This window comes from Trichechus manatus, unplaced genomic scaffold (genome assembly GCF_000243295.1).
Source record: "Trichechus manatus latirostris isolate Lorelei unplaced genomic scaffold, TriManLat1.0 scaffold00163, whole genome shotgun sequence".
In the NCBI taxonomy this organism is placed as follows: domain Eukaryota; kingdom Metazoa; phylum Chordata; class Mammalia; order Sirenia; family Trichechidae; genus Trichechus; species Trichechus manatus.
Genome location: NW_004444099.1, coordinates 1,669,860 through 1,684,428, shown reverse-complemented (window position 1 = coordinate 1,684,428; position 14,569 = coordinate 1,669,860). Strand labels below are relative to the sequence as shown.

Genomic DNA, 14,569 nt, shown 5'->3' with positions numbered 1-14,569 from the left:
GGTGAGCATCTCTTCCAAGTATTCAATTGCAAAACTTGAATCATTCAGTTTTGTGAATTGCTTTTATCCCTTTGATATGTTGTGGACACCTTTCTGTAAGTACAGATCTACAATTAACATTTTTTGACGACTGCATGGTATTTCATGGTATGGATATGCCATTGTATATTTAACCAGCACTCTGGATGACCATATTGGTAATTTCTAATTTTTCACTGTTAAAAACAATCCTAAAATAAATATCTTTGTATAAATCCTTGCGTATCTGTTTGACTGTTTCCTTAGGACAAATTTCTAAAAGAATTGCAGGTCAAAATGAATGTGTATTTTAAATTCTGGTACAAGTTACTCTCCAAAGCCATACCAATGTACAGTCCCACCCAACAATGTATGAGAGAACCTGTTACCCCACAGCACTGCAACCCTGGACTTTGCCTGGCCCTTATCAGTTTTTAGATGCCAAAATAATCTTTCATCAATTTTATTTGCATCTTTTAAATTGAGGATTAACATCACACATTTACTGGCCATTTGTATTGTTTTTGGTAATTACCTATCCATTAATCTTGTCAGTTTTCTGTCTTTGTTGATTTGTAAGCTCTTTGTATATTAGTAATGAGCAGGTCATGTAGCAAGTAACTTTTTCCAATGTTTAAGCAGTTGTAACTACTAGTCATTTTCCTTTGTCATTTCTGGCTTTCCTGTCATGCTTAGAAAAGTACTCATCTCCAAGGTTATAAAAATATTCGCCCATACTTCCTTCTTGGACTCAGGGTTATATTTCAGTCTTTAATTCATTGGAATTTAGTGTGAGGATCAAGTAGCTATCTAGTTTTATACTTCTCCCCAAGTAAATAGTAATCTCACAGTCTAACACCATTTAATGATATTTTTTCAAGTCTTTTTTTTTTTTTTTAAAGCATTTGAACTTTAAAATCATTGTATTATGTTTCTTTCCATTGGTGTTGCAAGACACATCGCTTGTAATTTAAAGATTTTAATTTATTTTTATTTTGGAATAATTTTAGACTTGAAAACGTTGCAGAAATAATAGAGAATTCTCGTACACCCTCTACTGAACTTGCACTAATGCTAAGATTTTATGTAATCATAGCACAATTATCAAAACCAGGATATTAACATTGGTACAGTACTGTTAATTAAACTACTAAACTAAAATTTCACCAATTTTTGTACTGATGTCCTTTTGGCAGTTTCAGGATATCATCCAGAATTCAGCATTGTAGTTAGTGATCGTATCTCCTGCAGTCTCCTCCCAGTCTGATAGTGCTTCGGTCTTTTCCTTTTACAACATTGACACTTCTGAAGTGTTAATAACTATAGTAGGCAAGATTCACTGGTGGATGCTAAAAATCAGTGGGTGAAAGTCTGAGAAAAAAAAATAGGGTATTTGCATAGTCTCAGAATATCTTCTTCAAGATACTTAGTAACAAAGGGAGAAGAGTAACTACATTGGAAAAAACTGGAGACACCTCTTACCAAATGATCAAGGTTAACATCACCACCAATAGTAAGACCAAGATCATGTACCTGTTGATACGATGCACTGAGAAGGGCACAACATCTGGTAACTGCCAAGAATGCATAACCTCAATCTAATCATGAAAAAAACAACCCAAATAGAGGGACATTCGACAAAATACCTGAATGGTACACTTAAAAAGTATTGTGATTGATTTTAATTACGTTTGGAGGTATGTGAAACATTTAATTGATTCTAAGAGTCAATACTATACAAAAAGGTATTCTCGGTTTCACACCCAATATTAACTAGTAAAGCTGATACAGTCACCTTAGTCTTGTTTCTGAATTTACCATTAAGTTGGCTTTCTGCTGTGAAAGACAAAGAAATGAGTGCTGTTATTATTGTGATTTTTTTTACTGGAATGAGCATAATTGGTGGATAGCTGGGCTCTAACCAGGCTTCTTAACTCTTTTACCACAGCATGCCTTATACTTTTCTATCCCTTCTAATTGTTATCTTCCATGGGCTAGATCTCAGATTGTTGCTTTACATAATCTGTACTGTACACCACTGATAGAGCAAATTCCACATGGACCACTTTGTAACATCTCACAGGGATCTAAGAACACCTAGCTCAACCCTCAACATACTGATGTTGCAGTTGGTCAAGAGAAGGAATATGCTCTCCACATGGCAGAGCCAGAACTCTTCCATCTTAGGCTTCCTAACCCTGTGTCTTTGTGTATCATAGGTCTGTCTGTGTAAGAATTTTTTTTAAATCTCTTCTGTTTTTACACTCCCACCAGGATGTCTAAGATAATAACTAAATAACAAATATTGGCAAGGTTATGGGGAAATTGGAACCCTTATCCATTGCTGGAATGCAAAATGGTACAGCCACTGTGGAAAACAGTGAGTTCCTCAAAAAAAACAATTATGATATGACCCAACAATTCCACTCCTAGATGTATACCCAAAAGACTTGAAAGCAGAGACTTCAACAGAGACTTATACATCAGTGTTCACTGCAGCACTATTCACAATAGCCAAAAGGTGGAAACAACCTAAAGTGCTCATTAACAGATGAATGGATGAGCAAAATGTGGTACATACATACAATGGAATACTACTCAGCGAGTCCGAGCGATGAAGTCTTGATACATGCTACAGTATGGATGGCACTTGAAGACATACTTAGTGAAATAAGCCAATCACAAAAGGACAAATATTGCATGATCTCACTTACATAAAAATACAAAAAAAGGCAAATGTATAGAGACCAAAGTTTATTACCGGTTACCAGGGGTGATAGAAGGGGGGTTAACGGTGATGGAAAAATTGCATTGATTAAGGATAGGATTACACAGCTGATTATTGTAATTGCTGTCAATTAGTTGTACATCTGTAAAAAGTTGAACTGGCAAAAGTTGTGTGATAGATCTATTTACAACAATGACAAAAAAAAAAAAATTTGCTGAGGCCGGTTATGTACGATCAAACACCTCACGGGGTTTGGTTCCTTGATTTGGAGGTTTAGGGTCATGGTTTCAGTGACAGCCTGGTTAATTGGCCTAATAATGTATTTAGTGCTTCTGTTCTACCTCCTAGTTTGTTGTGTAGTGCCTGGGTCTTAAGTGCTTGCAAGCAGCTCTCCCAGGCACAACAATTTGTCTCTTCACCTGGAACAACAGAGGAAGAAGGAGAGTCAAGAATAGGAGAAGGATATGGAATATATGGCTGATTGCCTCCATGAACAACTACCTTCTTTGCCATGAGACCAGAATAGGATGGTGCCTGGCTACCATTAACGAACATTTCAATCAAAACGCTCCATAAAAGAATCCTGATCAAAAGGGGGAAAATGCAGAACAGAATTTAAAATTCTCATGGACTCTAGACTTTCTGGAGCCATGGAGGGTGGATGAAGCCCTGAAACTTTTGCCCTGAGATCATCTTTAAACCTTGAACCAAAAATATCCCCTGAAATTTTCTTAAAACCAAACAATAGTTTAGCTTAACTAGTAAAAAAGGTCAGCTTAGAGCATTATGCTCTTTTAAGAACTATAAGGAATCAAATTGACAACAGCAACTCGAATGATTGGATGGGAACCTTAGGGGTTGTGACTTTATGAGGGAGGAACAACTCAGAAAAGGTGGGTGAGAATCGTTGCACAACTTGAAGAATGTAATCAGTGTCACTGAATTGTACACGCAGGAATTGTTGAATTGGTGTATGTTTTGCTGTGTATATTCTCAACAACAAAATCAAATAGAAATTTAAAGGAAAAAAAATCTCTTGTTTTGATTTTCATCTGGATGTTCTGTCGTCTTCCAGTTAGATACTTAAGAGTCAGCACCATATATTTTGATGTCCTATTTATTGAGCTCCTATGATCAGACTGTATAACATAATGATTAAAATTGTGGGCTCTGGAACAAAACTGCTTACTTACTGAATATGACCTTTGGTAAATTATTAATCTCTTTGGTCCTCAATTCTTAATCTGCAAAATGGGAATAATAATAGTATTTCACAGAGTAGTTCTGAGGATTAGATGATTGAACATTACCTGGCTCACAGTAATTAGCTATTAGTATTAACCATGTGTCAACACGTTCATATTCATCAGCAGATATATACTGAGCACCTACTATATATCTAGGCCTATGCTAGGTGCTGGAGATGGAATAGTGAATGAGATGGACCAAAGCCTCTCTTACAGGACTTGCAGTCGGGGGATACAGACAAGAGAAAGCCACATTATAGTGTGATGGAAACAGTCTGGCTGCAGCAGACTACAAGGGACAAGTGTCAAGATGAGAAAATGGAGAGGTAAGCAGAAACCAGAAGCTTCTTGTAAGTAATCTTGAACTTTATCTTGAGAGTAATGGAAAGCCAGGGAAGGATTTGCAGCAGGAATTGATAGATTCAGGTTTGCATTTTAGAAAGCTCTAAAACGGATCTCCTGGTCTTCTCCCCAAAACTGCTCATCTCAGTCTTCCCCACACCACTGGATACTCCTAATCAAATATTAACTTAAAAGAGGCAAGTGTCAAACTAACAAGTATGGCTGGTTGCTCCTAAATGCACTGGACAATGTGGGGAAAGAAAAGGATGAGCTCAAGGCTTCAAACTACCAGTTCAAACACTGCATAAATTACCTGAAAGTTTCTATATCTGCCCTGAAAGAAACCCTGTAGTCTCAAAGCTGAGGTGGCTGTCACAGCTGTGGAGTTTAACTCTTGTTTTACCTTGGAAAGTCAATGCCATCCCTTCAACTTGTATTTCAGCGTTGAAGTGAAAATATTTATGTTTATCGCTGAATGCTTTTTACATTCATGGCTTTTACTCAAGTAAGAGGCTATATATTAATTATATTATACATTATTAATAGTATACTCTGAAATCCCTATTACATTTCAGAGCCTTTAAAAAAAATTTTTTTTTTTAATCCTGTGATGGGTTGGACTATACGCTGATGTGAAATAGTTTTTGCCTTTCAGCTTGTCAATCAGAAGCGAGTAGAATTAATTAGCTATGTAAACAATATTCTGAAATGTCCCCTTAAAGAAAGTAGACATTAAACATATTTTTATAGAAATTATTATCCTCTCCAGGTGAAGCAAAAGATTAATTTACTACTGCAGAGGGCGGGGCTGAAGGTGGGGACGCCTTCATTGACAGCTTCATTTTCATGACAACGGTTGCTGCGGAGACCATTACTCCTTCCCATTGGTCACTGGCGAGCATATTGCAGTTCCCTAGGAGGACTTCATTGGTTATCGTTCTGCAGTGGACCCAACCTGTCGAATGTCGTAAATGAAGTGTCGTAAAACAGAAGGAAGGCGGGATTCCCGACGGCAATTACTGAGGAAACCTAAGCTGTAGAGGCCGCTATGGCAAACGTTCCGTGGGCCGAGGTCCGTGAGAAATTCCAGGCCGCGCTGGCCCTTTCGCGGGTGGAACTGCATAAAAACCCGGAGAAGGAGCCGTACAAGTCCAAGTACAGCGCCCGAGCGCTGCTGGAAGAAGTCAAGGCGCTGCTTGGACCCGCGCCGGAGGAAGAGGATGAGCGGCCTCAGGCTGACGACGCCTTGAACGCGGAGAACCACTCCCTGGGGCTGCCAGCTGAAGTGGTGGAGGCCGAGGGGCCTGTCGCCCAGCGGGCGGTGAGGCTGGCGGTCATTGAATTCCACCTCGGGGTGAACCACATTGACACGGAGGAGCTGTCGGCGGGGGAGGAGCATCTGGTAAAATGCCTGAGGCTGCTGCGCAAGTACCGGCTTTCCCACGACTGCATCTCCCTCTACATCCAGGCGCAGGTGAGAGCAAGGCCCGGCAGGCTGGCTGCTGGGCAGAGCCGGGAGCCCCGGCACCGATCCAGGCCGGTCCCTGTCGGAGAGAGGCAAGGGATGTGGGGAGGCTCCATCCCTTGCCAAAGTCAAAGGCAAATGTTCTGAGTCGCTTGTTTTTTTGTTTTTTCTGAAAGAGCTGGTGCCCTCACCTAAAGCTAAACAATCAAGATACTGCAATTAGCTTGCTTTTTCAACCTTTCTCAGTCGCTTTTTTGCGTAAGATACACTGTTTCCCTTCGTCTTTGCACATATTGTTTGTCTAATTTCTGACATTATTCAACTTAATATGAAAGACCAGCTTTGCTTGTGAAAGGGAGGGGAAAAAAATCTAACTGTTAGTAAAGAAAAGCAAAGGACAGTGTTAAGGTTTTGTTTTGTTTTGTTAATGACATGGGCAGTCATCACACCTGCGCTGTGGCTGAAGGGAAGAGGGGGGCGGAGCTTACTTGGGCCTTTCCTTACCATTCCTCCAAACCTTTTTATTTTTTCTGTATAAGATTTTTTTTTTTTTAATTGTACTTGAGGTGAAAGTTTACATCGCAAATTAGTTTTTCATTCAAAAATTTATACACAAATTGTTTTGTGACTTTGGTTGCAATGACTGCATTGTGTCACCACTCTCCCCCTTTCCCTTTTCACCCTGGGTTTCGAGAGTCCATTCCTCCAGTTTTCCTGTCCCTTCCTGCCTTCTCATCTTTGCTTTGAAAGGGCAAGTGTTCTCCATTTGATCTTATATACTTGATTGAACTAAGAAGCACATTCCTGACCTGCGTTATTGTTTGTTTTGTAGGCCTGCCTAATCTTTGGCTGAAAAGTGGACTTCACGAGTGGCTTCAGTTCTGAGTTAGCAGGGTGTCTAGGGGCCATAGTCTTGAGGCGTTCTTCCAGTCTCTGCCAGACCAGTAAGTCTGGTCTTTCTGTGTGTGTGTGAATTTGAATTTTGTTCTACATTTTTCTCCCACTCTGTCTAGGACCCTCTATTGTGATCCCTATCAGAGCAGTTGGTGGTGGTAGCTGAGAACCATCTAGTGCTTCTGGGCTCAGGCCGGTGGAGGCTCTGTGGTTCATGTGGTCCATTAGATCTTTGGACTAATATTTTCCTTGTGTCTTTGATTTTCTTCATTCTCCTTTGCTTCAGGCAGGATAGGACCAATAGATATATCTTAGATAGCTGTTCAGAAGCTTTTAAGACCCCAGACACTACTCAGTAAAGTAGGATGTAGAACATTTACTTTATGAACTATGTTATGCCAGTTGAGCTAGATATCCCCCAAGACCATGGTTCCCAGCACTCAGCCCCAGTAACTCAGTCCTTCAAGGTGTTTAGGTGTGTCTAGGAAGCTTCCATGACTTTGCCTTGGTCAGGTTGTGCTGACTTCCCCTATATTGTGTGTTGGCTTTCCCTTCACCAAAGTTACCACTTGTCTACTATCTAGGTAATGACTTCCCCTCCCCATTCCTCCCCTCCATCTTAACCACCAAAGATTTTCTTTTTCTGTGTAAATCTTTTCTTGTCTTTTTGTAATAGTGGTTTCATACAACGTTTGTCCTTTTATGGTTGACTTATTTAACTCAGCATAATGCCCTCCAGATTCATCCGTGTTGTGGATGTTTCACAGATTCATCATTGTTCCTTATCATTGCACAGTATTCCATTTTGTGTATGTAGCCTAGTTTATCCATTCATCTGTTGATGGGCACTTAGGTTATTTCCATCTTTTTGCTCTTGTGAATAATGCTGCAGTGGACATGGTTGTGCATATGTCTATTCATGTGATGACTCTTATTTCTGTAGGATATAGTCCTAGGAGTGAGATTGGTGGATCGTATGGTATTTCTATTTCTAGCTTTTTAAGGGAGCACCATATTGTTTTCCATAGTGGTTGTATTATTTTGCATTCCTACCAGTAGTGCATAAGAGTTCTGATCTCCCTGCAGCCTCTCCAAAGTTTGTTATTTTCTTTCTTTTTTTTTTAAATTCATGCCAGTAATGTCGGGGTGAGATGTTATCTCATTGTTGTTTTGATATGCATTTCTTTAATGGCTAGTGATCGTGAGCATTTCCTCATGTGTCTGTTAGCCACCTGAATGGCTTGTTTGGTGAAATGTCTGTTTATATCCTTTGCCCATTTTTTAATGGGATTATTTGTCTTTTTGTTGTAGAGGTGTTGGATTTTTGCATAAATTTTAGAGATTAGACCTTTGTCAAATTCGTCGTAGCCAAAATTTTTTTCCCAATCTGTACTCTTTTGGTGAAGTCTTTTGATGAGCATTAGTGTTTAAGTTTTAGAAGATCCCAGTTATCTAGCTTATCTTCTGGTGTTTGTGTATAGTTAGTTATGGTTTGTGTCCTATTTATGCTGTCTATTAGGGCTTCTAGCATTGACCCTATTTTTTCTTCTATGATCTTTATAGTTTTTTGTTTTATATTTAGGTCTTTGATCCATTTTGAATTAGTTTTTCTGTGTGGTGTGAGGTATGTTTCTTTTTTTTTTTTTTTACAAATGGACATCCAGATTTGCCAGCACCATTTGTTTAAAAGACTGTCTTTTCCCCATGTAATGGACTTTGGGCCTTTATTGAAGATCAAGTAACCGTAGGTGGATGAATTTTCATCTGGGTTCTTGATTCTGTTCCATTGGTCAATGTGTCTGTCATAGTACCAGTACCAGGCTGTTTTGACTACTGTAGCTGTATAATACCTTCTAAGGTCAGGTAGTGTGAGGCCTCCTACTTTATTCTTCTTCAGCAGTGCTTTACTTATCCAGGAGCTCTTTCTTTTCCATACAAATTTAGCATTTCATTTTTCCATCTTGTTAAAGAATGCTGTTGGTATTTGGATCAAGATTGCATTGTATTTGTAGATCACTTTGGGTAAATTGACATTTTCACTATGTTTAATCTATCTATCTGTGAGCATGATATGTTTTTCCATTTATGTAGATCACTTTTGGTTTCTTGCAGTAGTGTTTTGTAGTTTTCTTTGTATTGGTCTTTTACGTCCCTGGTTAGATGTATTCCTAAGTATTTTATTTTTTTATAGGCTATTATAGATGGTGTTGCTTTCCTGATTTCCTTCTTGTAGTTGTCTTTTTTGGTGTATAGGAATCCAACTGATTTTTGTATGTTTATCTTGTATCCTACTACTCTGCTGACTCTTTGTTTTAGTTCTGGTAGTTTTCTTGTAGAATCTTTGGTGCTTTCTGTGTATAGTATCATATCATCTGCAAATAGGGATAGTTTTATTTCTTTCTTACCAATTTGGATGCCCTTTATTTCTTTTTCTTGTCTTATTGCTCTAGCTAGCACTTTCCAGCACAGTGTTAAATAGAAGTGGTGATAAAAGGCATCCTTGTCTTGTTCCTGTTCACAGGGGGAATGCTTTCAGCCTCTTTCCATTGAAAATGATGTCGGCTGTTGGTTTTGTATAGATGTCCTTTATTATGTTGAGGAATTTCCTTCTATTACTATTTTATTGAGAGTTTTTATCAGGAATGGATATTGGACTCGTTTTATTTTTTTGATAGTAAAAAATATATAGCAAAATTTACCATTTTACCTTTTTGTTTGAAAGGAGGAGGAAGATAGGTATTTATTTTTTTCCAATAAAATTCAAATTCTTCTAGAGCACACAAAAGAAAAAACAAATGACAAATTACTAAACTTACAAAATTTTTGAGACACGTCTTTCTTCAATACAAAATTCATTTAAAAAAAATTCCATATATGCCTAAAATTCATCTGTGTTTATGTATTTAATATTTACTGGTATGGAACAAGTATCATATCAGGCCCCAGGACAGACTGGTGGATGTCAAAACAAATCTAATGTCATTTTAATTTCAACGAGTTTAGAATCTAGTAGTTGAGATGAGTCATATCCTCAACTCAGTGTAATCCAGGATGGTAAGCAATGAGTGCCATAGGATGATAGATCATTTTCATCTGATAAGATCAAGGATGATATCGTAGAGAAAGAGGTACTTTAATTCCTGGTTTTTACGATACCTCCTTATTTTCCCTCTTAATGTGTTCGGTTTTCCTCTTTGGTGAAGTATCTGTTCAAATCTTTGACCTATTTTAATTCAGTTTTTTTTTTTTTTTTTTTTTTTACTATGGAATTTCGGTAGTTTCTTTACATATTCTGGATACAAGGACTTTACCAAATATGTGATTTGCAAATATTTTCTTATAGTATATGCATGTCTTTCCATTCTCATATCAGTGTTTTTTTTTTTTTTTTCCACATAGATAATTGGTTTTTTTTGTACTTTAGATGAAGGTTTACAGAACAAAGTAGTTTCTCATTAAACAGTTAGTACACATATGGCCCTATGACAATGTTTAACAACCCCACGACATGTCAACACTGTCCTTTCTCAACCTTGGGTTCCCTATCACCAGCTTTCTTGTCTCCTCCTGCCTTCTAGTCCTTGTCTCTGGACTGCTGTGCCTCATTAGTCCCGTTTTGTTTTATGGGGCTGTCCAATCCCCAGCTGAACCGTGAACCTCGGGAGTGGCTTCACCACTGAGCTAAAAGGGTGTCTGGGGGCCATACTCTTGGGGTTTCTCCAGTCTCTGTCAGGCCAGTAAATCTGGTCTTTTTTTGTGTGTTAGAATTTTGCTCTACATCCTTCTCCAGCTCTGTCCAGAACCTTCTGTTGTGATCCCAGTCAGAGCAGTTGGTGGTAGCTGGGTACCATCTAGCTGTATTGGACTCAGTCTGGTGGAGGCCTTGATAGCTGTGGTCCATTAGTCCTTTGGACTAATCTTTTCCTTGCTCATATCAGTGTTTTTTGAAGAGCAGAAGATTTTAAGTCTATTTTATGTTTTCTTTTATGGATCATGGTTTTTGTTTTTTAAACTTCGCAGTCTTCATTAGGATATCTTTTTAAAATTAATTTTTTTTGTTGTTGTTGAGAATATACACCAGTTCAGCAGTTTCTGCATGTACAGTTCAGTGACACATTTTAAACATTTTTAAGTATACAATTCAGTAATATTAATTACAGTCACTGTTGTGCAACTGTCGCCACTATCTTTGTCCAAATATTTTTTGTCCCCCCAAATGGAAACTCTGTGTCCATTAAGAAGTGCTCTCTATTTACTCTTTCCCCTAGCTCCTGGTAAACTCTAATCTACTTTCTGTCTCTGAATTTGCCTATTTCTAGATATTTCATAAAAGTGAGATCATACAATATGTGTCCTTTGGCGTCTGGCTTGTTTCACTCAACGTAATGTTTTCGTGGTTTAGCCATGTCATAGCATATATCAGGAGTTCATTTTTCTTTATGGCTAAAAAATATTCCATTTTGTGGATATACCCCATTTTGTTTATCCATTTATCTGTTGATGGACATTTAGGTTGTTTCCACCTTTGGCTATTGTGAATAATGCTGCAATGAACGTTGGTATACAAGTATCTAAGTTTCTGCTTTCAAATCTTTCGGGTATATCACTAGGAGTGGAATTGCTGGTCATATGGTAATTCTGTGTTTAACTTTTTTTTTAAAATTGTGCTTTAGGTGAAACTTTACAGAGCAAATTAGTTTCTCACTCAACAACTTATACACAAATTGTTTTGTGACATTGGTTGCAGTCCTTGCAATGTGTCAACACTTTCCCCTTCCACACCCCAATTCCCTGTTTCCATCCATCCATTTTTCCCGTCCTTTCCTGCCTTCTCGTCATTGCTTTTGAGTAGGTGTTGCTCTTTTCATCTCATATACATGATTGAACTAAGAAACACGTCCCTTACGTGTGTTATTGTGTGTTTTGTAGACTGTCTAACCTTTGGCTGATGGGTGAACTTTGAGGGTGGCTTCAGTTCTGATTTAAAAGGGTGCCTGGGGGCCACAGTCTCTGGGGTTCTTCCAGTCTCTGTCAGACCAGTAGTCTGGTCTTTTTTTGTGTGTGTGTGTGAATTTGAATTTTGTTTTACATATTTCTACTGCTCTGTCCAGGACCCTTTATTGTGATCCCTGTCAGAGCAGTCAGTGGTGGTAGCTGGGCCCCAGCTAGTTCTTCTGGGCTCAGGCTGGTGGAGGCCTTGGTACTTGTGGTCCATTAGTCCTTTGGACTAATATTTTTCTGTGTGTTTGGTTTTCTTTGTTCTCCTTTGCTCTGGACAGGATGGGACCAATAGATGTATCTTAGATGGCCGCTTGCAAGCTTTTAAGACCTCAAATGCTACTCACCAAAGTTGGATGTAGAACATTTTCTTTATGAACTTCGTTTTGCCAATTGACCTAGATGACCCCCTATAGTCCCCAGCCCTCAGCCCCCGTAACTCAGTACCTCAGGATGTTTGGATATGTCTATGAAGCTTCTATGACTTTGTCTTAGTCAAGTTGTACATACTGACTTCTCCTATATTGTGCACTGTCTTTCCCTTCACCAAGGTTAATACTTGTCTACTATCTAGTTAATGATTTCCCTTCCCCAACCCTGCCCTCCCTCATAACCATCAAAGATTGTTTCTTTCTGTGTGTAAACCTTTTCTTGAGTTTTTATAATAGTCTTCTCATACAGTATTTGTCCTTTTGTGATTGACTTATTTCACTCAGTGTAATGCCCTCCAGATTCATCCATGTTGTGAGATGTTTCAAGGATTCATCATTGTTCTTTATCGTTGCATAATATTCCATTTGTGTATGTACCATAATTTGTTTATCCATTCATCTGTTGATGGACACTTAGGTTGTTTCTATCTTTTTGCTATCGTGAATAATGCTGCAATGAACATGGGTGTGCATGTGTGTATTTGTGTGATGGCTCTTATTTCTGTGGGATATATTCCTAGGAGTAGGATTGGTGAATCATATGGTATTTCTATTTCCAGCTTTTTAAGGAAGTGCCATATTGTTTTCCATAGTGGTTGTACCATTTTGCATTCCCACCAGCAGTGCATTAGAATTTCAATCTCCCCGCAACTTCTTCAACACTTGTTACTGTATCTTTTTTTTTTATTAGTGCCAGTAATGTCAGGGTGAGATGGTATCTCATTGTAGTTTTGATTTGCATTTCCCTAATGGCTAGTGACTGCCAACACTTCCTCATGTGTCTGTTAGCTGGCTGAATGTCTTCTTTGGTGAAGTGTCTGTTCATATCCTTTGCCCATTTAATTGGTGAGGTGTTGCAGTATCTTACAGATTTTAGAGATTAGACCCTTGTCGGGTATGTCATAGCCTATGTTTAACTTTTTGAGGAACCACCGAACTGTTTTCCACAGTGGATGCATCATTTTGCATTCCCACCAGCAGTGGACAAAGGTTTCAGTTCCTGCATATCCTCGCCAACACTTCTTTTCTTTTTTGTTTTTTTTAAGCCATGCTAATGGGTGTGATGTGGTTTTGATTTGCATTTCCCTCATGATTAATGATATTGAGCGTCTTTTCTGAGTATTGAACTGTTACCAGATGTATCGTTTCCAGATATTTTCTCCCATTCTGTAGGTTGTCTTTTCACTCTCTTGATAAGGTCTTTAGAGGCACAAAAGTTTTTCATTTTAATAAAGGTCAGTTTATCTGTTTTTTGTTTTCTCCCTGTGCTTTTGGTGTCGTATATAAGAGACCATTGCCAAATTTAAGATCATGAAGACTTGGCCCTGTGTTTTCTTTTAAGAGATGATATTGTTTTAGCTCTTAAATTTAGATCTTTGATCCAGTTTGAGTTAATTTTTGCATAAGGTGTAAGATAAGGGTCCAGCTTCATTCTGTTGCATGTGGATATTTAGTTTTCACAGCAATATTTGTTAAAAAGACTGTTCTTTCCCTATTGAATGGTCTTGGTACCCTTATCAGGAATCAACTGAGCATAGATTTAAAAGTTTATTTCTGGGCTCTTATCTTCCATTGGTCTATATGTCTGTTCTTATGCCAGTCCCACACTGTTTTGATAACTGTAGCTTTGTGGTACATTTTGAAATCAGAAAGTTTGAGTCCTCCCACTTTATTCTTCTTTTTCAAAATTCTTTTGACTATTCTGGGTCCCTTTAAATTTCAGGATGGGTTTTTCCATTACTGCAAAAAATGTTGAGATTTTCATAGCGATTGCATTGAATCTGTATATCACTTCGGGTATTGTCATCTTAATACTTTAATTTTGTCTTCCAGTCCATGAACACGGAGATGTCTTTCCATTTGTTTAGTTATTGTTGTTGGTGCTGTTGAGTCAGTTCCAACTCATAGCAAACCTGTGTACAACAGAATGAAATACTGCCCGGTCCTGTGCCATCCTCACAATCATTGCTATGCTAGACCCATTGTTGCACCCACTGTGTCAGTCCTTCTCATTGAGGGTCTTCCTCTCTTTTGCTGACCTGCTTTACTAAGCATGATGTTCTTCTCCAGGGACTAGTCCCTTCTAATAACATATCCAAAGTATGTGGGACTAAATCTCATCATCTTCACTTCTAAGGAGCATTCTGGCTGTACTTCTTCCAAGACAGATTTGTTCGTTCTTCCGGCAGTCCATGGTGTATTCAATATTCTTCACCAACATTATAATTCAAAGGTGTCAATTACTCTTCGGTCTTCCTTATTCATTATCCAGCTTTCACATGCATATGAGGCAATTGAAAGTACCGTGGCTTGGGTCAGGCTGCACCTTAGTCCTTAAAGTGACATCTTTTCTTTTTAACCCTTTAAAGAGGTCTTTTGCAGCAGATTTGCCCGATGCAATACATCATTTGATTTCTTGACTGCTGCTTCCGTGGGTGTTGATTGT

The 14,569-nt window shown here is 38.5% G+C and overlaps 1 protein-coding gene across 1 annotated transcript in view; it reads left to right on the top strand.

The window, feature by feature from the left end:
- The first annotated feature begins 5,272 nt into the window (after window positions 1–5,272).
- The window catches only part of KIFBP (kinesin family binding protein), a 25,630-nt gene continuing 16,333 nt past the window's right edge, over window positions 5,273–14,569 (top strand). The window contains exon 1 of the mRNA XM_004386387.2: window positions 5,273–5,809. Coding sequence (XP_004386444.1) covers window positions 5,384–5,809 — 426 coding nt within the window. The 5' untranslated portion in view covers window positions 5,273–5,383. The remainder of the gene's footprint in view (window positions 5,810–14,569) is intronic.